This window comes from Psittacula echo (genome assembly GCF_963264785.1).
Source record: "Psittacula echo genome assembly, chromosome: Z".
Taxonomy (NCBI): Eukaryota; Metazoa; Chordata; class Aves; order Psittaciformes; family Psittacidae; genus Psittacula; species Psittacula echo.
Genome location: NC_137742.1, coordinates 66,473,219 through 66,499,234, shown reverse-complemented (window position 1 = coordinate 66,499,234; position 26,016 = coordinate 66,473,219). Strand labels below are relative to the sequence as shown.

General features: G+C 41.5%; 2 protein-coding genes across 2 annotated transcripts in view; one reads left to right on the top strand and one right to left on the bottom strand.

Moving 5' to 3' along the window:
• Window positions 1–7,245: 7,245 nt before the first annotated feature.
• PPIC (peptidylprolyl isomerase C) lies at window positions 7,246–14,409 on the top strand (the record flags this gene model as incomplete). Its single annotated transcript, XM_080638656.1, has 5 exons — window positions 7,246–7,353; window positions 10,559–10,672; window positions 11,141–11,234; window positions 12,885–13,069; window positions 14,281–14,409. 5 exons carry the CDS (start codon window positions 7,246–7,248, stop codon window positions 14,407–14,409), a joined length of 630 nt encoding a protein of 209 aa, XP_080494782.1.
• Window positions 14,410–16,516: 2,107 nt separating this feature from the next.
• Window positions 16,517–26,016, bottom strand: part of SNX24 (sorting nexin 24) — a gene marked incomplete at its 5' end in the record, with an annotated part of 94,039 nt that continues 84,539 nt past the window's right edge. The window contains 4 exons of the mRNA XM_080637833.1: window positions 16,517–17,347; window positions 22,217–22,281; window positions 23,074–23,106; window positions 24,221–24,315. Coding sequence (XP_080493959.1) covers window positions 17,277–17,347; window positions 22,217–22,281; window positions 23,074–23,106; window positions 24,221–24,315 — 264 coding nt within the window. The 3' untranslated portion in view covers window positions 16,517–17,276. The remainder of the gene's footprint in view (window positions 17,348–22,216; window positions 22,282–23,073; window positions 23,107–24,220; window positions 24,316–26,016) is intronic.

Below are 26,016 nucleotides of genomic sequence, written 5' to 3'. Positions count from 1 at the left end.
GATCCTCATCACAATCAGCAGGCAGGTCTCAAGGGTAACCAAAGGTCATTCAAAACCTTCAGAACTCTCAAATGATGCTGTAAATAGTCTGGTGGGGGGTGCTGGGAGCGTAAGGGAATGTCTCCTTCATAGGTTTGACTACCCGAGGAGGAAACAAAAGGTGTGTAATTGCTAAACACTTCCATTATATACCTCCCAAAGTATAGAGGTGATGACCTTACTGCGAATGCAAGCCAGATTAGTTTCATGATCAATGAGTCTATTGTATTATGAGTCATTACCATAAAGTACATGAAAACAAGAACCTTAGCCCAAGCCCCCCAGCCAACAAACAAGCCGATAACAGCAAATATTGGCTGTAAGTAAGGTATGACATGCTGGAACTCTGAGATCATGAACAACAACTTTGAAAGCAAATAAATCGGCATTTTGACGAGTGACTATTAATCCAAAACAATGAATGCTTACCACAAATTCGATTAGACCCGCTCAGGTCAGATCTGTCGTTATCTCAACCCTTCGGGCCCCACATTGGGTGCCACAAAGAACTGTTGTGGTTTAAGGCCAGCCGGTAACTCAGAACCACGCAGGCGCTCGCTTGCTCCCTCCCCTTCCTCCCCCTGCTCCTGGAGGCATGGGGAGGAGAATCAAAAGACTGTAGCTCCCACGGGTTGAGCTAAGAACAGTCCAGTAACTAAGGTTTAACACAAAACCACTACTGCTACCACCAATAATAATAACAATAAAGGAAACAACAGTGGAAGAGAATACAATCGCTCACCACCCGCTGACCGATTCCCAGCCCAATCTGAGCGGTGCTCTAGACCTTCTAGGCAACTGCCCCCAGTTTATATAGTGGGCATGACGTGCTGTGGTATGGACTACCTCTTTGGTTAGTTTGGGTCAGGTGTCCTGTCTCTCCTTCCTCCTGGCTTTGCCTCCCCCCTGGAAGAGCATGAGACTCCGAAAAGTCCTTGGTCACAGTAAACATTACTTAGCAACAACTAAAAACATCGGTGTTATCAGCGTTGTTCCCAGGCTGAAAGTCAAAACCACAGCACTGCACCAGCTACTAAGGAGAAAAATGACTGCTACTGTTGAACCCAGGATACCACCTTTTCCCATATTTTTGTCAACATCCACCTTGTGACTCACATACACCTGCAGCATTGAAAATGCTCTGTACCACTCACTGCAAACGTAAAAATATTACCTTCAGAGTGCTGAAGAATTTTAACATGTCCCCTTACATGCTCCAAGACAACCTTTTTTCCATTTTCATCACATCCCATAGTCTGTTCCATTTCTTGTTTAGTGTTAAGTGTAATGCCTGAGCAGACAAATATTGAATAGGTAGCTGTAACAAAGGTCGGTTATAGTGATAAAGAGAGTGGAAATAGTAAGTTCTCATCTTCTGCATTTTTAACTATTGAAATTTATGTGATGAAGTAAATATGTCAGCTGCTGTGTGTATTTAGTTAAAATCCCTATTTTCCAATATATTTGCACAATGTGCAGTCTCTTTAAAATTTATACACAACCACTGCAACAAATCAGTTTTTGGATTTTGTTGTATTACTGCAGTAAATCTTAACTCCAGAGCTAGTCTACCACCATTATTATGTGGTGATGCAATGCAAGGAAGGCAGCGGAATCATAATTTTAAATTATCCGTACCTTATCAAACTGGCAGAGAAAATAAACACATGCTGAGATAACTCTGAGTCAACTCTCCTCCTCACATACTCATTGAAAGTGCACTGACACAACAAAGAATCTAGCAAAAGAGATAGTAAAGTTTTGGGCCTGCTTTGTTATTTAAATAAGAATGTGAGTTTGAATACAGCAACCACAGGATCACAGAAGTACTTTAACCACCTATACACACATGAACTAGTTTTGCTTCAGCACTAAGATGAATGGATCTAATCAGCTACAGGGAAACCAGGCAAATGTCTTGAACCATGCCCTGAAGCTCCACAGCCACCAGTGCTGACACTGGCACTAAAACCTTCAGTTTTACAGAATGCCAACACATGGGCCAGGTGCCAAAGTTAAGCTCTACATTAGTACAGGTGGTTCTTTGACTGAGGAGACACAACTTCAGATGCTTTACACCTCTTAAGGAAAGGGGATCTGTTCATGTCAGTCACCAATTCAGCAAGATGATAATTTGGTGTTTCTGCTCATGTGCTATGTAGCGTGGAATCAAGTAACCACCACTCTCTGCTGTGCCTGGGAAATGAGTTTTTACTAAAGAGTCCTGATGAGAAATCTCACTGCCCCTGGATGCACTAGTATAGGCACCACATGGGGTAGAATAGAAAACAGCAGAAAAGTGACATCCCCAATAAACACCAGTCTATGATCAACCTATAGTCAAAGGTGTGAATTAGGGTACATCTGTGGTTCTTTTTAGTTTGGATCAGGAGTGCACTTTTGAAGCAGGTATTTCCAACACCCCCATTTACTGTGCTTTGGCTCTCACTGTAGAGGTCTTGCTACACACAAACTAGATTCCTATCAGATGAAACTAAACCAGAAGTGTTCCAGAAGGATGCTCAGCACTCCTCTGTGGACTTGGGACACTCCTCAGCTGCTAAGAGGTATCTGGTCAGCCGGACAGGCTACCTGAAAGGCACACAGGACAGAAAACTTCTGCTCGTGGCTTGGACAGGCATACTCTTTGCTGGGTAAAAACTGGATGGATGGCCTGGCCCAAAGAGTGGTTAAATCCAGTTGGCAGCTGGTCACAAGTGGTGTTCCCCAGGGCTCAGTAGGGCCAGTTCTGTTTAATATCTTTAGCAGTGATTCAGAGGAGGCGATTGAGTGCACCCTCAGTAAATTTGCAGATGATACCATGCTGGCTGGAAGTGCTGAAGGATAGGAAGGCTCTGCAGAGGGATTTGGACAGGCTGCATCGACGGGCTGTGGCCAGTGGTATGAGCTTTAACAAGGCAAAGTGCCAGGTCTGGAACTTGGACCACAACAACCCCATGCAACGCTACAGGCTGGGGGAAGAGTGGCTGGAAAGCTGTTTGGCAGAAAAGGACCTGGGAATGCTGGTAATCAGCTGGCTGAACGTGAGCCAGCTTGCGCTCAGGCAGCCAAGAAGGCCAGCAGCATCCTGACTTGTATCAGCAATAGCATGGCCAGCAGGGCCAGGCCAGATCATCTCCCTGTTCTGGGCACTGGTGAGGCTGCACCTCTAATCCTGTGTTCAGTTCTGGGCTCCTCACTACAAGAGAGACATTGAGGTGCTGGAGTGGGTCCAGAGAAGGGCAATGGCACTGGTGAAGGACCTGAAGCACAAATCTGATGAGGAACGACTGAGGGAACTGTGGGTGTTTAGTCTGGAGAAGAGAAGGCTCAGGAGGAATCTTATCGCTGTCTACAACTACCTGAAAGGAGAATGTAGGGAGGTGAGCGTCAGTGTCTTCTCAGAAGTACCAAGTGACAGGACAAGAGGAAAAGGCCTCAAGTTGTACCAAGGAAGGTTTAGATTGGACATTATACCCCTCTCTGGCGAGAGGGGTCAAGGACAGCAGAAAGAGCTTTTCCAAATACATGGCAGATAAAACTAACACCCGAGGCAATGTAGGCCCACTGATGAACGGGATGGGTGCCCTGGTGACAGAAGATACAGAGATGGCAGAGTTATTGAATGCCTTCTTTGTCTACTTTGCTGGAGGCTGTCCTGAAGAGCCCTGTACCCCTGTGACCTCAGATGAAGTCAGGTCACTGGAGCAGTTTGCCTTAGTCCATGAGGAATGGGTTAGAGACCAGTTGAGCAATCTGGACATCCATAAATCCATGGGTCCAGATGGGATGCACCCGCGGGTGCTGAAGGAACTGGCGGAAGTCATTGCTAGACCACTCTTCATCATCTTTACCAAGTCTTGGGAAACAGGAGAGGTGCCTGAGGACTGGAGGAAAGCAAATGTCACTCCAGTCTTCAAAAAGGGCAAGAGGGAGAACCCGGGTAGCTATAGACCGGTCAGCCTCACCTCCATCCCTGGGAAAGTGATGGAACACCTTATCCTTGGTGCCATCTTAAGGCATATCAAGGATAAGAGGGTTATGAGGGGCAGTCAACATGGCTTTACGGAGGGGAAGTCATGCTTGACCAACCTCATAGCCTTTTATGAGGAAATAACACGGTGGATGGATGATGGTAGAGCGGTGGATGTGGTCTACCTTGACTTCAGCAAAGCATTTGACACAGTCTCCCACAGCATCCTCATAGCTAAATTGAGGAAGTGTGGTCTGGATGATCAGGTAGTGAGATGGACTGTGAACTGGCTGAAGGAGAGAAGCCAGAGAGTTGTAGTCTATGGGACAGAGTCTAGTTGGAGGCCTGTACCTAGTGGAGTGCCTCAAGGGTCAGTACTGGGACCAGTATTATTTAATATATTCATCAATGATTTAGATGAGGGAATTGATTGTACTATCAGCAAGTTTGCTGATGACACTAAGCTGGGAGGAGTAGCTGACACGCTAGAAGGCTGTGCTGCCATCCAGCGAGACCTGGACAGGCTGGAGAGTTGGCAGGGAATAACTTGATGAAATATAACAAGGGAAAGTGTAGAGTCCTGCATCTGGGCAGGAACAACCCCAGGTTCCAGTATAGGTTGGGGAACAACCTGTTAGAGAGCAGTGTAGGGGAGAGGGACCTGGGGATCCTAGTGGACGGCAGGATGACCATGAGCCAGCACTGTGCCCTTGTAGCCAAGAAGGCCAATGGCATCCTGGGGTGGTGTCGTGGTTTAAGCCCCGGCTGTAAATTAGAACCACGCAGTCTACTTCCCCCCCCCACCCCCCCCAGAGGGATGGGGAGGAGAATCGAAAGAATGTAACTCCCACGGGTTGAGATAAAAACAGTCCAGTAACTAAGGTATAACACAAATCACTACTGCTGCCACCAATAATAATAATGATAAGGGAAATAACAAGGGAAGGGAATACGATACCACCTGCCAAAACGAGCCCGACAGAAAAAAGGACGTGCCCTTCCGGGTAGCTCCCAGTTACATCCCCCGGCATGACGTGCTGTGGTATGGAATACCTCTTTGGCTAGTTTGGGTCAGGTGTCCTGTCCCTGCTTCCTCCTGGCTTCTCCTCCTCCCTGGCAGAGCATGAGACTCACAAAGTCCTTGGTCAGTCTAAACATCGGTGTTATCAGCTCTGTTCCCAGGCCGAAAGTCAAAAACACAGCGCTGCAACAGCTACTAAGAAGGAGAAAAACTGACTGCTACTGCTGAACCCAGGACAGGTGTATTAGAAGGGGGGTGCTTAGTGGGTCGAGAGAGGTCCTCCTTCCCCTCTACTCTGCCCTGGTGAGACCGCATCTGGAATATTGTGTCCAGTTCTGGGCCCCTCAGTTCAAGAAGGACACGGACCTGCTGGAGAGAGTCCAGCGCAGGGCAACTAAGATGATTAAGGGAGTGGAGCATCTCCCTTATGAGGAAAGGCTGAGGGAGCTGGGTCTCTATAGTTTGGAGAAGAGGAGACTGAGGGGGGACCTTATTAGTGTATATAAATATATAAAGGGGGAGTGTCATGAGGATGGAGCCAGGCTCTTCTCAGTGGCAAACAATGATAGGAAAAGGGGTAATGGGTACAAACTGGAACACAAGAGGTTCCACTTAAACTTGAGAAGAAACTTCTTCTCAGTGAGGGTGACGGAACACTGGAACAGGCTGCCCAGGGAGGTTGTGGAGTCTCCTTCTCTGGAGACATTCAAAACCCGCCTGGACACATTCCTGTGTAACCTCATCTACGTGTTCCTGCTCCGGCAGGGGGATTGGACTGGATGATCTTTGAGGTCCCTTCTAATCTCTAGCATACTGTGATACTGTGATTAGAAAAAATTTCTTCATGGAACAGGCTGCCCAGGGAAGTGGTACAGTCACCATTCCCAGAACTATTCAAAAGACATGTAGACATAGCACTTAGTGAGATAGTTTACTGGCAGATTTGCCAGTGCTAGGTTAATGGCTGGACTTCATTTTCAGGATCTTTTCCAACCTAAATGATTCAATGATTTTATAAGTGTTATATCTACTACTTGGTAGTGGAGGCACAGTCTCAACCTGAGAGGCTCAGCAGCAATGACAACGTATGTGTGGCAGCACAGAGCTTATTCTTCCTCAGGCATATGAGCTCTGGGCTGGCTTTGCAACCAGCACCAAACTCTCTGGGTAGGTGCAAAGCCACACCCATGAACATAGCACTGCTGAGTTTAACCCCAAGTACGTTTGCATAAGCCATTGTCAGTTTACTGCTTCAGTATATCAGTATCTACTAAACATTTTTCTTGAATATGCTGGCACTTGTAAGCCACAAATTTCACTATGTGTCACAAGCTGTATATTTTCTAAGGGCTGTAGCACCAACACCATTTAGCTCTGAATGCACGATTCAGAGAAAAGCACAGGCTGCAGGTCAGTGTCAAAGGTAAAGTAATTTCATAGACTGGGATCCCTTCTCTCTGACTTCGTAGGCAATGGGTTGGGAAGTGCATTTGCGTTTGATGAATTAATCTGGAGTAGCTCGTTACTGTTCACAGCTGGGGCTGCTGATCCGGGTGCCAGTCACCTCTATTGCTAACATAAGGAAACGAGGAGTATTACAAGGGCCTTAGAGGGTCGTGTTTCCACTCAGCACCTTAGGTACCCCAGAGATGATCCACTTCCAAGATCCTCTGAACATCTACTGTTTTGGCTACCTCACCCAAAAGCGGGCTCTTCGAGGAACGCTCGAGTGCGGACAGCTGAAGCCCAAAGCACGGGTCCTCAGCCCCTCACGGTTAACTCCTGCTCGGTGAGGCTGTGCCCCAGGAGACCACACGTCTTCCCGTTCCCCGCAAGGAGCGAGCACCGCGACATCTATAACCACCGCAAACGCAGCCAGGGACCCTGGGCTCACCCGTGGCAGAGCCACCACTCATCAAGTATAGAGCCCGGCTCGGAAGAGAGCAGAAGAGCCTGAAGGCACGCGGCTGCACGGCGCCCGTGACCGCCCCCCTCAGCACATACAACGGTCCCGACGTCCGCGCTCCGCTCAGACCCTCTGCACCTCACCCCTTCACCCGCTCTCCACAGGGCCCGCGCCGGCCGCAGCTCGGATGGGTGGGTGACGGGTGGGTGACGGGTGGGTGTTCGGTGGATGATCCCCCCCCGCCACATGGCGCGGGAGGAGCCGCCCGGCGGCGGGCGCAGGCGCCGCAGCGCTCGCTTCAGCGCCATGGCCCGCGGGGTACCGGCGGCGGTCCTTGGCGCTATCGCTTGCCTTTGCTTCCTGGCCCCGGCGGCCGAGAGCTTCAAGAAGAGGGGACCCAGAGTGACAGCCAAGGTGACTCTCGCCCGCGGCTAAGGCGGCTCCGCCGAGCGGAAAGTCGCCCCGGGCGCCGGCCTGAGGCGAGCCGGGGTGGGTGGGTGGGTCCTGAGGGGGAGCCGCGGCTTCTCCTCAGCGGGCCCCGGAGGGAGTGGTTTTCCTGCCAGCTCCGCGCCCGTTGCTGACGGGTTCTGGGAGGGTGGGGGCCGCCTTTCATACCAGTACCGAAAGCCTAATGACGGTCCCTCGGCGGCTCGCTGTTTCCCGGGCCGGATGCCGGCGGGAGGGAGGCCCCTGTGCGTTGGATCCGGGCAGGGCTTGGACAAATGTCTTCGCTATCCCATTTTGTAAGTGTTTTGATTTTGGAGTTTCTTAACCGCTTGCTCTCTTCTGTTGGCGCTGGCACACTTCAGACTCTGGGTTAGCGAAGCCTGCCTCTGCCTTACAGAAACCGTAACTTCAAAAGTTAAACCTCGCTACTGCTTGGTCTGCGCTGGCTGCGGACTTGTAGTCCGTGGATTTGATTCTTTTTTTTGAGGGTGAGTCTCATAAGCTGTGGCCTCCGAATCATCTTCTGGCAATACAGTGCAGTTTAATTGTTCATAAAGTACTTAGCTTTTTCAGACCTTCTGCCTGGGATTTCATTTTGTTCCCTTTCCTGATCCTTCCACTGTGGGACATAGGTAATTGCAGCTGCTGATGTTCCTTGTGCAGGCCAGTCATAACTTTACTTAGCTCATCAAATCACTGCAGTTCTCTGTTCCAGCTTGCACAGTTTTATTTAATCTTTCTTCATATAAAAGATGTTCCAAATCTTTGAGCATCTGTGCTGCCCTTTATCTTCTTTAGATTGGTTTTGTCATTCTGCGACAAAGAAGATAGAATTACATAAAGCACTCAGGTTGTGAACGCATAGTGCAAATGTATACGATACATAATTATGCTCATCTCTTGTCCTTATCAATGTCTAATTATTACAAAAATTCAGTTTTCTTCTCTCATCTTCACAAGCCCGGAGCCAAACTTTTTATCAAACTGCTCATGGTAACTCCAGATGTCTTTTCTGAGTGGTAGCTGATTTAGGACCCCTTGTTGTGGCTGTGTAGCCCTCTTCCATCGGCAGTATTTGGATTTATCGAGAGCTTATTTGTCATTGTATTACCTAGTCTGTAGGAATCAGGAAATCTGTGTTTCACAGTCAGTTTCTTCCTCCCAACCCCAAGTAATTGAGTACTCTTGGCCATTTTTTAATTTCATATACACCATCTTGTGCAAATTATACATTAATATATTGATGAGAAACAGCCACTCTTGCTGGTGCACTCTTTTTTTTTTTCATTTCAGTCTTGAAATACTGCAAATTGTAAATAAGATTGTATGTAAATATTGGTAAGACTGAAAATGTATAAATTTTTTTTTTCTTTAAGACTTTTTGGTGAAGAATCTGGCCAAATGTTTTCTGAGAGTTGAGGCTGCATTGACCAGCTCATTACTGCCTGTATGCTTATTGACTTTCCAGAGAACTTGAGGAAATATACTTAAGATAACATAGTTTCTCTATGCAAAAACAATACCTACGGCTACCGAATATTTCCATGTTTGATTTCCTTGCCAGAAATATGCACAGACATGTTCTGTGGTGCATTCTTTGGAAGCCGCAAAGCTTTCTGAAAATCACCAGGCAGGTAGCACAGGTATGTGGAGTGCTAACAGGAAGCCAGGAACTCACTGCTGTTCACAGAATTAGCTGATGTTTTGGAAGTAGTGGGTTTGTTGCTTAGGAGAGTAGCTTTGCCATGGGTGAAGCCTTGTGGTTGGGTTAGGTTTACAGTATGTGATGGACTTGACTCCATGTGGTCTGTGAAAGTGTTTAATGGTACTGCTAGCTGGGGTCACTGTTTGGCAGCCTTAATTGTGTTACTTACATAAGGTTATACATTTCAGGCAGTCCTTCTACTAGGGCAACGTTTCCAGGTAAAATAAGGTGTGTTTATAGACAGGCAATACCCCTTACCTAGATAACCCTGGTGGCAAAATTTGGAGAGGTGTGTTTATAAAAACGTTAAAAAGTTGGTTTAAGTGTGCTGCTAAGACTTTGGGAGCCACACATCTAAGAATTTTATGTTATTTAGTGCCAAGGAAATGAATGAGGTGTATCAAAAGGAATTTTATGTTGTTTATAGAGCTTTTATAGCATTAGCCAAAAAAGTTCAACAGTCAAAACCACATGGAAGATCAAGAAATGGTAGAAATGTTTAGTAGGACATCGTGAAAGAGGCATTCACATTGAAGAGACTGTGGTCATTTATTATCATTACTGGACTAATTTCTTAGTGTTACAGACAAGTAATATGTCGTTGAGCACCACAAGGAACAGCAAATACCACATCATAGGAATACACGTTGCTGTTTCCTAGAAGTTGTAATAGTTTTTATGTAACTTTTACAGAACCTCAAAATGTCTCTTTTCCTGGCAGCTGTTTCTATTTTCAGTAATTTTTGGAACATTTTTGCACGTTCAAATACGTATTCATATATTCTGAATGATAGTCAAATGCTGTATAACTCATTCACCTTTTTGAAGTTGCTTTTTAACAACATTTACATTCAAGCTTCTATACAGTTAGCTGAATAGTGTAGCCTGATCCTTTCTCCATTAGGTTTGAATTCATATTTAGGAAGGCAACTCCCTGCTTGAGCTGTAGGATTTTCTTTCTACTGTTTGTCAATTTAATGGCATTTAGGCTTTAGCCTGTACTTAATCACATACATAGCAATGCTTAAAACAGTGAAGGTTATGAGTGGATGGCAAACTATCATTTTGGGGGATTGTCAGTACTATACTTCCTTGTTATTGTTCACCACACTGGAGTTTTTTAATACTTTCACGATTCGTCTTTTCTGTACAGCTTTAAAGACATGCATGTTAGGGAAAAGTCTTCTTGAACACTGCCTTCAAACGTGTGATACAGCAGTCTCACTGAGCCATTAAAAGCAGTAAGAAACAAAAAGTGAATTCACCAGTTCTCAAACATTTTTCTGCATAATCTGATTTTGATAGCTGTGGAAGTACTTTTCTCAAACAGCACACTCAGGAACTGAGAGTTACTATTAATATAGACCAGCCAGAAGCGGTTTCTTAATACCTTGTACTTTCAAAAGCTTGGCCTTATTGTGGCGCTCATGTTTGTATCACTTTTGTTCTACTCACAAAAATATTCAGGTGTTCTTTGACGTGAAGATTGGAGACAAAGATATTGGCAGAATTGTAATTGGATTGTTTGGAAAAGTTGTCCCAAAAACCGTGGAGAACTTCATTACTCTGGCAACTGGAGAAGTACGTTTGCAGTTTTCTTCCACTCAAGTGTACTCAAGTTTGGATTGGGAAGTAAATATTTGTTTAACGCTGTTTCAGTTGTGAACTGTCAATCTTAATTCAGTGGAGCCTGTGCAAGAGTGCTATTCCCAAGGCTGTGCACTGGTGTGTGACTTCTCAGGTCCTTGGGGCTTGGTTCGCAAGATGTAATTATGAGATGCTGGATATTGCTACCTCATACTGTATTTGTCATGCACATCTGGCATGTAGTGGTAGGATATCAGTCAAATAAAGACAGTGGCTTTGATAACCTGTTTTGTGGCAGAGCAGTCAGCTACAGTCACCTGCACCTCAGTTTAATGTTCTTGCCAGTATTTGTATCTGGTGCTGGTATATCTGTGAAATCTGGTCATTCATCCATATGTGTTTCCATGTGACTGTATAGAACTGGATGTTACATTAATTTAAATAATTATTTCATTTTCTTAGAGAGGATATGGATACAAAGGAAGTAAATTTCATCGTGTGATCAAAGACTTCATGATTCAAGGGGGAGACTTTACAGCTGGAGATGGATCAGGAGGTAACATGTTTACTATCTTCCAGGTTCCTTTTCCTTTGAATCCCTGCTGAAATGATGGGCAAAACCATGTAATTCCCTCAGTCTTTCAGCTCATAAATGAAATAAATGAAAAAAAAAAAAAAAAAAAAAAAAAAAGAAAAGAAGAGAAGTTTTAGACCGTCTAGCACTTTTCCAGGCATCTTGGAATATGAGCCGCAATTATTTGAACTACTTGATTTTAAGTATGTGTAGAGCTTCCTTTGTCTTCAATTTTTGCAGATAACTCTTTTCTGTCTGTGACTTTTCCCCCATTCAAGAAGCATGGCTTTGTGGAGTGGGTTGGAGCCATGCAACTAACTGAGCTGCTACTACAACATACTGTCTCCAAAAGATGAATGTCTCCACCCTTGCCCTGCCCTGGCTTTGGGACAGTGCTTCTCCCCTGAGGCACTCACTGATTGCATGTATACGTGAACCAGTTCAAGTCATCCAACGGAAAACTAATGTGTGATGAAACAGTCAGTCGTGTAGAGAGAAGGGAGGCAGGTAGGGAAGGAGCTCAGCCAGTTCTGTGGAAACTTCAGAAACATGCTATGGGAGGGAATTTCAAAATGGGTAGCAAAATTAGAAAATGAGGGTCGTGCCCTCTCCCCTTTTTTCCCCATACTAATTCTAAACCCATAAACTTACCAATGGTGTGCATTCCGGCTGTGTCCATCACTCATGAGCCTCCAGAAGAGTGGTTTAGTCCACTAAGGAGGGCAGTCCTGTCTCTTGCATTGTGGCTTCTGATCACTTCCTTTACACACACACACTTCATGTGCTAGGATTTGAACTGCCTGCATACATTGTTAGCGATTTCCCCACTGGAACAGAATGGAAAACACACATTCCTTTTCCTTGCAGTGAACAATGGGGCAGGCTAAAATATGAAAGTCACAGTTTTAGCATTAAAGGTAGGCAGTGTTTTTTGCCTACTAATACCATTTATTGGGATAGTAGCTGGTGGTGTTGGGAGCAGTGTGACCACTGCTCTAGGCACTGTACAAATAAAGAATGAGACAGACTGCTTTCTCTTTTCGAAGTGATGGTGGTTTAAACATGACTCAAATGTTTTCTCTTCTGAACTGTCTTAGAAACATCAAAAGCTGTATGTAATACGGATGGTACGAATTCACAACAAACCTTTTAGGCTAACCTCCATTTGGTCTTCATGTATTTCTAGACATGTCTAAAGTGTTTTCATATTAGAAGGAAAGGTTGGGAAAGTAAAGATTAAAATTGTCACAAAACATGGCAACCTAATTTTTACAGGCCATAGATACATAATTTAAATTTGTTAAATTAGGGTGAAGTACACTTGTTCAGTGGCGTATGTAAGTAGGACGTTTGAAGACACTCAGCTTCCTTGTTAAATTCAAAGGATAACACATCATCAGCTTTAAATATTCTCTCCTTACATGTGATGTTTTAGCTTATCTTTTTCTTTATACCAAAATGCTTTTAGTTGTGAAATCACTGACAATGGAACAATGATGTTGCTGTGTTTACTCAAACAATGAATCTTCAGGTCCTGAATATATACTTTGTTTTTCCCATTTTTGAACTAAAAGGTTTTGGTTTAGTTTCGATTATTTTTTTAAAAAGTTTGATTCTGATTTTATGTCACAGGAAGAAGCATCTATGGGGAAAAATTTCCGGATGAGAACTTCAAGCTTAAACACTACGGAATTGGATGGGTTAGCATGGCTAATTCTGGTCCAGACACCAATGGATCCCAGTTCTTCATCAGTGTGACAAAGCCTTCCTGGTTAGATGGAAAACATGTAGTGTTTGGCAAAGTCCTTGATGGAATGGTAAGCTAAAAGTAGTGGCAAGATTTATCCAAGAAAATCTGGACAAGTTCTGCCATGTTTTATTTGCTTTAGTGTAATTTACACCACTGTGGTTCAAAACAGTTGAATATTCTCTAGTATGTACATGGTAGAAAATGATCGTGAAGAGCCTGAAGTTGGATGATTTAGAAGTGCAAATGGTGACTGCAGAAATGGAAACTTAAATTATGCCTCTGGCTTTCACAGCATTTGTTAGGCCACTAACCACCGAAATCAACACTGACATCTTTGCAGATTACAAATGCAGAAGGTTCAGGTTCCTCTGTCACTAATGCTGTTAGCCATGAAATAATTGTATTTCTACAAGCTCAAGTCTGCTTCTGTAGCATGTACTAGGTAAGGACGACACTTTCACTGTTAGGGTTTTTAGAATCATGTGAATGTAAAGTATACAAACAGGTATATTCAGATATGTTTAAAAAAGAAAAAAAATCTAGCCCATTCCATCTAGCTCTGCACAGCTGCAAAACTGATCAAATGCCAAATAGAATTTAAATTGAAAAAAGGTACTTCTAGCTGATCGTACTCATAGTAGCCTGGTTTTCCTTTTAAGTCATTCTATTTCATCTGTGTTTTGGAATGAATGGGGGAAACGTGAAGTGCTGCACTGACCAGTTCTTTGAGGGGTTTGAAAATCTCATCAGAACAGTTGCCCCCACTTCCACATTCATATTGAATTTGATTCTCATGAGCTACAGTAGTAGCTGAAAATTTTTGAGGAGCAACTCAGACTAATTTTTAGTTTAGATTAATGCATCAGATTTCTTGAAGCCCAGTTATGCTGTTACAATTAGAAAAACAAGTACTTCTCATCCTTTACGATCTCTGGATTACACTTTTTGATCATAGGCTACAGATAGACCCTGAATGTGCTAGGGTCGCCCAGCTGAAAGGATATTTTGAGTTGCCGCTTCATAATATTTTTGTAGGGTTAAGGTTTTTATGGAAGGGCAAACAACATTCCTTCTGTAAGCTGTGTTTGGGTTGTGGAGTGGCATGACTGTTCATGTGGGGGGAAAAAAAAGGCAAGTGAGAACTCAGCAGGGTAAAGGTCTTTAAAGTTGCTTAGTATGTAGTAATGCTTGGAGTACTTAGTTGTTCATGCGGTCCCAGTCTTGAGCCACTGGAGTTTCCTTGGATAAACTAAACTCTCTCCTCTTTTGTGTTAACAGTCTGTGGTACACTCAATAGAACTCCAGCAGACAGATGAACATGACCGGCCCCTTCAAGACTGTGTGATTGTGAACAGTGGCAAAATAGCTGTAAAAGAGCCATTTGTAGTTGAAGTAGGTGACTGGTGAGACCAACAGTCAGAATGGAAAGTAAAACTTGCCACTTTTCTTTTTAAGGCTTGTTTTTGACTGATCTCAACCATCTATTGAGTTTTCTTCTCAAAAGACATCAGGCTGTATTTAGATAGTACTTATTATTTGCCAGATACATAAAAGATATGAGTATTTCTGTAACAATTTTATGGAGCTGTCACTCCTTGAAGTTCATGACATATCTCACTAAATTGCAGAAAAAGTCTTTAATAAAAAATTTTAGAGGTATTTTTATTTTTTCAAGGTCTGAAATACAGTCATTTTGTCATTTTTGGAAATTTTTGCAGTATTTCCACCTTTTCAACTGAATATATTATTTTCTGTAACACTATCAGCATTTTTAAAATTGAAAAAAAAAAAGAAATACCTTGTTTGAATAAATAAACTTTGATTTCAAATAAATACTTAATTAAGAGTTTTTTCTGTACCCTTTCCGTCTGTGCCTCTGGCCTCTTTTATCACCTTATTTGATTCTGCAAAGTGTGTAGGAGGTGCTTCTTCTCAGGGAATGAGGTGGTAAGATTAGAGCAGGGATGGTAAATTTCTCTACTCCTAGTGTGTCAGAATCCCTGCTGTCTTCCTAAAAAGCAACAGTATTCACGTGCAATCCTGTAATCAAGAAAGAACAGCTCTGTCTACTGTTAAGTAGGATAATCAGTTATAAACGGATTAAAACAGAAGAGTCCTTGCTTTAGAGCACAGTGAATTTTGTAACTCCTAGCTAAAGTTAGTTACGATGAATGCTTCTTTTTTGCAGTTTTGCTCTATGTCAGAGATGCAACTTCAGGTTCACTGTTTTTGTAATGATTCTGAGTAACTCAAGCTGACAGCTTAACTGGTAGCTTCAAAACAAGGTCAGCATAAGGTAACCACTTAGAGACACCTGAGTTTCTTAGGTTCTTTGATGAGAGAGATGTGGATTGTTTTTCTTGAGTTTCCAGTGTTTCAAAACTCAGGATACAAGAACCGATGCCAAGATCTGAAGATGCACCCACCAGCGCATTTACAGTACACCACTTACCTTTGTGGTGATGGGTTTCCTGAAGGGTGTGCTGATGCCCAGGTGAGGTATCCAGACTGTGGTGCAGGGGAGAGCGTGAATTGGGACAGTACCTACTGGCACCCCTGTTGTAAGGGAAAACACTGTGGGCAGTGTCTGCTCCTCATGACAGGTCACTTGCAGTTCAAGGGGGTGCTTCTGCTGGTTCACCATTTACAGCCCTGGGGCCTCTCTTGAGGGTAAATACTGACACTTTTTTTAGAGACATGAGAAAGGATTACTGTCCTCTTTAAACAAAGCTAGAGGAGGGTCTCTGAATGTGCCTAGTACTACGCAGTCAGGCTTCCCATCTTAACCACTGTTCAGTTTATTTCTAGTGCTTCAAGTAAAATTCTCTGGGAAGCAGTGTTGGGCAGTAAGAGTGAGAGAGCCTGACTCCCTCAAATAGCTCAATTTCTGCAGGTAGTTGAAAGCTTTTCTGGCAGCTGATCCTGCAGACAATGTAGAGGGTTCTGCTGACTGAACAAGTGCTGCTGTCACAGGCCCACCTTTTCATCACCCCAGCCAGTTTCAAAACCCATGTGTTGCCAGGACCAGACTGCTGTTCCTGCCCAGCTTTGCCAGGATGGCTTTTCTGCAACACTTCCTTTCTCTGAGCCCAGTGACTTACTGGCTCTTAAATTATGCTGATTTTTTTTTTTCCCCAAAACATGCACTTTTATAAGCCTATTATGCTCACATAGCATGCTGCTGAGGGTCTTAAGTGAGCAGACAACCAGGCATTTTCTTGTGCTTCATGTGGAGGTATCTGTGAGAGCATCTCTGAGACACAAGCTCAGAGAAATGTCTGAATAGAAATGCAAAGAAAACACACTAAAGCAGTACATTCATCTTCTAGTACTTTATTTTGTAAAGTCCAGTAGCACACATACAAATTTCCAGTTAAATCTGAACAAATATATATATATATAATAATACATCTATCGTTTTTAGTTTTATTAATTTACTACTTAATCATATTCTTGCTTTAGCTTACCACAGAGCTGTGTGCTCTGTGACTTACAAAATGTTAAGATACGGATTACAGTCTGCAAGTTGATGTGAAGAGTAAACACACACAGATTAGATGTGGTAACTGAATGGAGATGCGTAAATGCCATGGAAAATCCCCTGGTACATGAAGTCGTTTCAGCTGAAATCTACAAAATTTCCTGAGAGCGAGCTATGTATTTCGAAACATGGAAGCAATGTTTTCCAATAGGAACTCTCCATACAGCTGCACTGGCTCTTTTCCAACCTGATGCTAAGAAGCAGATTCAAAATAATTTAAGAGAAATTAACTAAATACTGAAAGTTGCTTTATGTCTCTTCTTAATTTTTTTTTTTTTTTTGGTGCAATTTCTCACACAGTCTCTTAAGTGCCAGCACTTTTAATCTATCCAGCGGCAGCAATGGGTAATATGCTGGGAAAAATCCTGTTGTAAAAATGCTTAGTGTAACTTATGATAGAAAATACAGAAATAATTAGTAAAGCTTTCAATTCTTTTCAAAGTTAGTGTAATTCAGTGTAAGACTTTCAGGTTTTAGTGTTAAATAGAGCATGTCAACATATAAAGGTATAAATAATTTCAATACTGTTGCTTCCATATCTTTTTTTTGCTTTTTTAAAGCAGCAATTGTAGTGACACTGATTTTATTTAAAAAGATCGAATGCTTGAGCCTAAACTGAGGTTGTGCCTTTCCCTTCTAAGCATAATTTTCACATTTCAGATACTTATTCCTGTTAATTCCATTACACATGACTCGGAGACTTGCTTCAGCTTCTTCTAGCCACACATTACTTCTACCTGGGCAGTAAATGAGGATAAAATATTCCATGTAGAATGCCTTCTATAACTACGTTTGGAAAGTCATCTGAAAAGAAAAAAGAAAGAACTTTGCTTTCTTACCTATGGCAGCACGATATAAATGTTTTTGTGAGACTTAACTAGGTAAGGCTTCATATAATGTAGGTTACTGCATCACTCCACTGTTTATCCGTGCTGGGGATGTGCCATTAGTAATGCTGTTTCAGCATTAAAGCCACTTTAGTGTAGCACTGGGCATTGCATGAATGCGCTGCCAGATTTGTAGCTTATTGATTTAAAGGGATGTTCTAATACCTAATGCTCCTAGGCTCCAGCTCTTTATCTGAATCTTTTCTCACAAGGAAGATGGATTACACTGGCAATTCAATTTCTAACAAAATCTCAATATACTTGAAGAAATTCCAAGATCGCTACTGGGAATACTTCAAAGCTGTTTTTCCATTGTGGTTTACAGAAATGTTTAGACTGAGAAGACTTGAGGATGCCTGTACAGTCAGAGATGATTATATGAGGTAGGAAAATTTCAGCCTGTCTAATCAACATAAAACATCATGTGTTACAAAAAGTCATCCTATTAATATCTGAAGTTAAAAAAACCCCACTATGTTCTTACCACAAATGTAGAGGCAACTGGCACTGAATTTTCATGTTAAATTTAGCATGAAAGAATTACCCGATAGAACACAGTAATAGTTCCACGCAGGGGAATGTAAGAATGACGTTACTGAAGTGAAACTATTTTTCAAACACACCAACTCCTGCGTTTTTAATGGAGGATTCACTTAAATCAGTGGGCATTAAAAGTAAGATTTTCTGATCACCTCTTATGATCTTAAAATTGCTGCTGCACTAGGAAATGGATTGGCCTAGAAGAACAGACTGTTTATAGAACCATAGAATCACAGACTGGGTACAGTTGGAAAAGACCTTAAGATCATCTAGTTCCAACGCTCCTGCCATGGGCAGGGACACCTCACACCAGACCATGTCACCCAAGGCTCTGTCCAGCTTGGCTTTAAACACTGCCAGGGATGTCTTTTTTACCAGATTTACCACTTCTTTGGGCAACCTGTTATGATACAGAACTTTCCGCACTAATCAGATCTTTCCTTCACCTGTCAGCCTACAGGCTATTCAAAATGGGGAGATGTAACTTTTATGAAAATCATTAGAAACTTAGTAAATTAGGTCACTGAATGTGGGTGGGATGTTGCCCCTTATTCTTTCATTAAAATATTTCTGAAGGTAAAAATACTGGGCAAAAAGCAGATTTGGACTTGGTAAGGAAAAAAAAAAGTCCTTACTAGCTAAGTGTTATCTCATTGGTGTTTATAAGGTGATTCCAGTATATTAAAAATGTTACAAACATATTTTAGGAAGTTTTAACAAGCTGCAACATCCACTGTGAACAATACATGAATAATTCTCCCAGCGTCTCATAGTAAGTCATAATTATAAATTACTTGTTAATACTTTGAATCCAGTAATGATTCCTCAAGTCCTGCAAGCTCAGCTATCCCCAGCCACCCTGGCAGAATAACCCTATGTTATTGTTGTTGTTAATGTTATTAAAAATACACTTGTAAGGGCAATCTGATGCTTTCCTTCTAAATTAAATGCTGCAGTTCCAGAAACCAGTTTTTACTGGTTCTTCTGTAACATACAGAATATATAGGAAAATGAGTATTGATTTAAAAAATTATACAACTTTATCAAATTTACTGTGAGGCTTAGCTGCTTAAAAAATTCAAGTATATTAATTTCAGTTGTTGTATAAATACACTGAAGCACAGTCTTGCAAATCTGTGATACTGACACAGCTTAAAGAGTCATCAGAGCAGTTTTTGAACAAGTGACAATAAATCTGAGATTCCATTTTTTAGCTTCTGAGGCATCATTTTCAATTCACAGCATTTTAGATTTTTAATTAATTTTTCTTCAAAATAGTACATGTTGGGTTTTTTTCCCCACCCCTAAAAATGGAGTGGCCACCTTACACAAAAGGTGATGTGCTCATGCACTCAGAAACATCATGAAAAAGCAAGTGTGAAAAATCAATGAGGGTTGTAACTCTGAGTCTTATTTTTGCAAAGCTGCCTTGCAACTCAAAAATGCTTAAGTTCAGTCACTAGAATAATAGGAAGATGATAGTTTATGAAGACAAGTAACAGTGCAATGAAGGGGGGAAAAAGTGGTACCCCAAGTATTATCTTGCAGAAAGAACTGTTTATTTCATTAAAAAAATGCCCCCACAAATACACAATCTCCTTTTTTATGGGAAGATGTCAACACATGTCAACACAGGCCTTCCTGTATCCAGGGAGGAGTAACTCCACTTCTGAGCCAAACAACTCTCACAGATCACCTTCAAAGAGTACACAAAATGAACAATTATTCGTTTGGATGCTTTTGGTCACAATCTGAACAACCTTGGCTGTTTTTTTACAAATGAATTAGAGTTTATTAAAGTAAGAACTGATCTGAGAGGGACAATTTTAGAAAGCTCATCTATATTTTCTCTGTGCTGCAAACTGAAAATGAAAGAAGAATTAAAGGCAGTGTGTAAAAGCTATAAAAACTTTGTTTCTTTCCAACTAGACTTAACTAGTAGGGCCTCTAGACTTAAGATTTGATTTTCTTCCCTTTTTAAACTACAACTCACATTCTAATCTGTGTTTTAATTCAAGTTAAAGAGTAACTTGCAAATGAATTTGATGGTTTAGGGTCTTCAAATACAAAGAATATTCATGTGCCACATGAAATCTAAATACTGTGTGTAAAGGCCAGAAAATTACTTGGCAAAAGCTGTAGAAGTCTTTTGTTTCGGATGTCATTAATGAAGCCTACTTAATATTTAAACATGGCATGCACTAGAAGAGGCTTTTATCATAACCCAAGTAACGCACTACTTAAAGGAGTAGTTACAAAATTCATTATGAAGTTCCTAATGATTTCAAGAAAAGGAAGCTCAGCCTTAGTCATATATTAGGGAAGGAAGACCATCACAGAACTGCAAAATTCTGAATGGAAGTCTTACAGCAAAACCTTACATGTTGACTGAAGTGCTGTCTTCATTTTCAGAGCAACTGACTATGAAATCTATTTTCTGTCTCATGAATGATATGGAATGAAATTATGTTCATAATTTACACATTGCTCTCGAGGAATCCAAGTTTGCAATTAAGAGGAGCATTAGACAGTAAGATTAAAACATGCAATTGTGATCCACTCTAAATACCAGTATAGGTAGCATCTGGACCAACTTTTAGACAGAGGTATTTCTGCAAGTGCTTCTGCACTGTGTTGTCACTTGGGTCAGGAGTGATCTTGTAAAGTGACAATCTCACCATGACCAGCCTGTGCTTTGGTGTATTGATTTTCTGATGTGTGCTCCAGCCTCAGATCTGCATTCAGTCCAGGTGACCAGACCAGTCGTAAGTCAAGTCTAAATGACTAAAAACTAAACGACCTTTTAATGTGTCTTCTGATGTGGACCTTCGTCACACGAGATCTCTACACTGTTTCATTCTAGAACTACAAGTTTAGTGAGACTCTACAGGATCAATACCATTGGGCCACACCACTAGCTAGAGTGGACATTGGCAGTCAGAGAGACTGTTTAAACCTCTCAAAATACATAAGCCTGGTCCCTATGGTTTTGAAAAATAGCCTAAAAAAACCAACAGAATCACAGAATGTCTGCAACTGGAAGAGACCTCCGGAGGTGATCAGCTCCAGCCTCCTGCTCAAGTAAGGACACCCAGAGCCAGTTGCCCAGGACCATTTCCAGAGAGCTCTTCAGGATCTCTAAGAATGGAAACTCCACCTCCTCTCCGGTGACCTGTGCCAGGGCTCAGTCACCCTCACAGTAAGAGTGTTTGCCACTGGGCACCACTGAAAAGAGCCTGACTTTGTCTTTTTACACCCTTCCTTCAGGTATTTATATACATCTTGAGAAAATGTGAATGAAGTACACTTCGCTGGCTAAGAAACTTCAAGCAAACAGTGTTCTTTCCTAAGTTTACTCTTAAAAACTTTATGATGTTCAAGGCAGCTATAGAACCTCCCTTTTCATTTCTAAACCGTATTTTCTAAAATCAAACAAAAAGCTATATGAAACAAATAATCTTAATTTGCAGCTCTGGGAGAAAATTCTCCCTTGAAAGTGTAATTACATTTTTAATACAAGATTTAGTAGAAGTATCAGTTCAAACAAGTAAAATGATAAAACCACAAGGAACACACTACTAAAAATGATTTTTTTGTTTTTCCTGCATACATTTAAGACAGAGGGTAGGTTCTCTGAATTAATAATGCAAAGAACTTTTTATTTAAAAAAGGGGCAAAAAGAAAAAAGGGTTTATTAAAAGCTCTTTCAAACACTTTTTTGAACCACATATTAAGAGATGAAGGTTAACGCAAATGTCCTGTGAAATATATCAATTAAATTATACATTCTTCTCCCTCCCCACTCCCCCAAAAGAGCACTAGAGGTTATAAATGATAAGAAATAGTAATAATCCAAATGGAAATACAAACATGCTCACAGGAGATAGACTGGTGTTTAGGGAAAAAGCACTTACAAAGGACTGTGCCTCTAAGTTCAAATCCTTCAGTCAAAACAGCCCAAAGGGTCAACAAGAAGAAAAGAAAGGCAATGTTCTTTTTCTTTTGACTTGAATTCTCAGTAGATTTGTCTGAGAGAAGAACTGGGGGAGAAAATTCCACCCTTTTATAAATCACCCACCCCACTTAGTGTTTTAATGGTTTCTTACACAAGAACTATCGTTTTATTGGCAGGTTATTAGATTTTGGACCAGTGTCATCTGACTAGGCTGGTATTAATAATAATGTGGTTTATGCAGTGCAGGGTCAGAGCAGTAAAGCACTGTTAACAGATGACAGGTTTGATTACCGTTGGCTTTAGGCAAGACATATGGATCCCTTAGGAACAGCAGTACAGGCTGGTGGGACAGTTTGCTGGAAAGGTCAAGAACAGAGATGTCAGTATCAAGGGACAGCAAACAGAATATTGTACAAACTAGCTTTGATAAAGTGAGGTGGCTGAGCCATGCAGTAGCCATGGCCAGTGTGCTTCTGCACATCAGTGCTGCCCAGAAAGCACAGTCTTCATCTCCTGGGAGCAAAGCTCACTGTTCCTCAGCTGCACAGCAAAATTGCCAATGTGAAGCTGAGGTGAAGGGGCTGTGTCCAGGAGGGGCAGCTGGCAGCTGGCTTTGAGGCCTCCCTGGTACCTGATGTAATTAATGCAGGCTGCAAGATCACCTACAACCACAGCACTTGGGTAGCCCTTCGCAGGGCTGTTTCCCATCCTGGCCACAGTACAGACATCCCCCACCAGCCCTCTTCCCTCTGCTCTGTACATGCACGTGCCAAGTAGTTCAACCAGGTACATACAAAGACCTGTCAAAATGCATAGTGGAGAACCCAAGCCTCTATTTCCTTCTGGCAAATCTTCTTGCTATCTAAAATATACTTTAATGAGTAAAAACATTCCCAGAAATTATTTCAGAGCTAGCAGTACTCTATTAGGGTTTTGCAAGGAATTTCTCAATATAAGGATGCTCAATTCATGCTACAAATGGATGGATCTACCACAGCGGATGAAACTAGCCATGATTATAAACACATCTAATTTTAATACTAAACTACTGCCATTTTGTCAACTGCACTGAACAAATACAGTAAACACCAAGAATTACAAGCAGTCTATTAATTTGGTGTCCTAGAAAGAGTAGGCATCAAGCTTACCTTGATTCATCAGATTCTGTTTCCTCAAAAGAGCTGCAAGTAAAGTGAAACCGGTTAAACAAAATTAACTCTACACTAAAAAAACCCCCAAACAAATCCTTTTAAGAACCATCAAAGGGAGGAATCAGTAGTTGCATAATGTCATGCGATAGAATAAATGTGGGAGATTGTATCTTTTTACATAAACCACTACTTGGAAATGACAGCATCCATTTTACTGAAATAGATTCACAAGCACATCTCTGTCTATGAAGCACTGGGGTACAGTCCCACTGAAGGTATTGCCTGAGGTTATTCACTGCAAGTGAAAGTACAAGTCTGTAAGCTTCTGAGTCCCTCTGGAGACTGCCCTGGGCCAGACACTTCCCAGTGTACAGAGGGCCTCAAAATTACCTCCATTTTTTTCACCTTGCCTCCTCTCCAGTGCAGATCCACAGAGCTTCCCCTGAAGTGGGAAAGAGCCACGTAGCTTTCTGGGGAGCAAGTTCTGGTGATGCTGCTGGACTATCAACTATGTCAGCCTGCACAGCAAAAGAAATTACTTTCCCTACAAAGCTTACAGCTGCAGATGGTTACAGAGCTTCCAGTTACACTGTTTGGGGTATTTCTGTAGTCATTACATTGATCATACAAAGATTCCCTTCTCCCATTCTGATCAAGAACCCTTCCCAATGGAAGGGCAATGGGGCCATTTGGGTTGATGTCATCAGAAATGTGAAAGATCCCATTTTCAGACACACAGAGGGAGATCATAGAAGGATCATAGAATGAACTTCTATTTTGTGCAGTTACTATGAGCATTAGACACATGCAAAGGCTTTCTATGCGACTTTAGTGAGTGTTTATGAGTATTGTACATTTCAGTAGATACTTCAAGATCTATGAGAAAATCATGTTTTTCCTCATCTAAACTCTCCTTTCCTTTCCAAGAGTATTACAAGAAACCTCACTTATGTCTTTGAACAGTCTGGATTTATTTTACCACCTTTTGGGGATATATAAACATTCTCAACATGAATGTTATGCCCATTTATTTTACAATGTTAGAGTTGGCAGCAAGACCATTTTAAGTCAATGGAATTGCCTCAGCACTGAGTGAATATGGGCCTTTTGGCCTCCATGTATTTTTCAGTAAATGAGAGCTTACCCACAGCTTTCTGCTTTTGGCAAGCTAGGTACATGGCGAACATTCAGGAAATCAAGAAATATTTTAGGGAGCTCTTCATTTTCTAAAATGACTGTCTGTAAAAAAATAAAGAAAAAAGGCACAATAGAAACCCAAGATTTTTTTTAGTATCTTAATTATCACACACTTTTATTCAAGCTACCAAAACATTTCCCATTTGCAACACTTTTCAATTCTTACACCTATTTTGGAGTACTTCATTTCAGTAGGAAAACCACAGTTCTTAATGAATCACATATAAATACATTCAGCTCATGCTACTACATTGTTTTTCACCTGCCATCACTGGTGCCAAGCTAGATGCCTCTCAAGCAGAGAAGTCTGATTCTGGAACTAAGTTACTGGCACACTCATTTGTGAATAAAATCCTGTTTATTTAAAGCATAAATCAGCTACAACATAGTGCTTTTATGTTCACCTCACAGGAGACTCCCGTCTGCCACACCAGTGGAAAACTGAAGTCTCCACTTGGTGCAATTTAATTAATAAATGCCTTGGTAAATGCTAACAAGAGAAAGAAACTCTTTGCTTAGCTTGACAGGTGAGCTTACAACATACTGCTATCTGCACTGTGACTCCTAATGACAGAGCTCTGATCAAATGCTGCTGGCTAGACGTGCCATGTTCTTCCAGAGCAGTGACATGAAGACTGGACTCCATCCTCCTTTGTTTTCCGTTGATGAGATGATTTACAATTTTCAGTAAATTAATTACAAGTATACTTAAAAATATGTAGCAAATAAATGAGATTCTTAAGTGCATATTTATCATGAAACAATTACTTTTAAAGAAAAAAGTAGATCTCTGACAGTTTCAAAGAAGGAGACCAAAAATAATCATTGATCTTTTCATTTTCATGGGGCAAACAGAATACTTCATAAATTCAACCAATGTCTCACCTGAAAGATTAAGCCCTTATTTATTTACTTTTCATACTGCCATATATTCCGATAATACACAACTTCACATGCAAATGAAAGCCACAAATTCTTTCTTAAAAAGCCTTCCTTCATCAAGGGAGGATGTATGCACGGAAGAAACTTCACTAGATTTATAAATGAAACAACTTGTACAAGTAAAGCTATCCACATCCATCCTGATCATTTTCGCACCCTATGTTGGAAGAAACAAACCTAGAGAAGAAACAAGACTGGCAATGGGAAGAAACATTACTCTGCTTACATTCAGGAGGTAACTTATTCCAGTGTGTATATTCTTTTACATTATAATTATCTCTGGGGAGACACAACAGGATGCAGAGAATAACAAGATTACAAAAAAAATTAGGTTGGAAGAGACATTTAGAAGTTCCTCTAGATTTTATAGTAGGTTTTATAGGAAATGGTTTGGTTATTTGTGTAATGAAAAGCCAGTTAGTGTTAAAATTACATAAGATGTGCATAGACTTAAACAGAGAAACACATTTGAAAACAAAGATATTTGAGAACTGTTTTTTTTTTTTATGTTACATTTGCAAATCTGAATTCAGAATCTACAGTTCTTCAACAGCTGCAGCCATCACTAACAAGTCTGAAAAAAACCCCCCCAAAACAGGAAAAAGGCAGCTTTTGAACTCTCCTGTTCTAGATTTCAATGGATGTAAAAAACAGGGAGGTCTGAAATGTTGGCAAGTGTTAAGCCTTTCAGTTCACCTCTGTATGAAGATGCTGCATTAAAAAAATGCCACTTCATTTGCATTCTGAAAAGTCAGCACTCTGCTGCTGCAGAATTTATCCTGTTCTGCATTCAGGTTATGC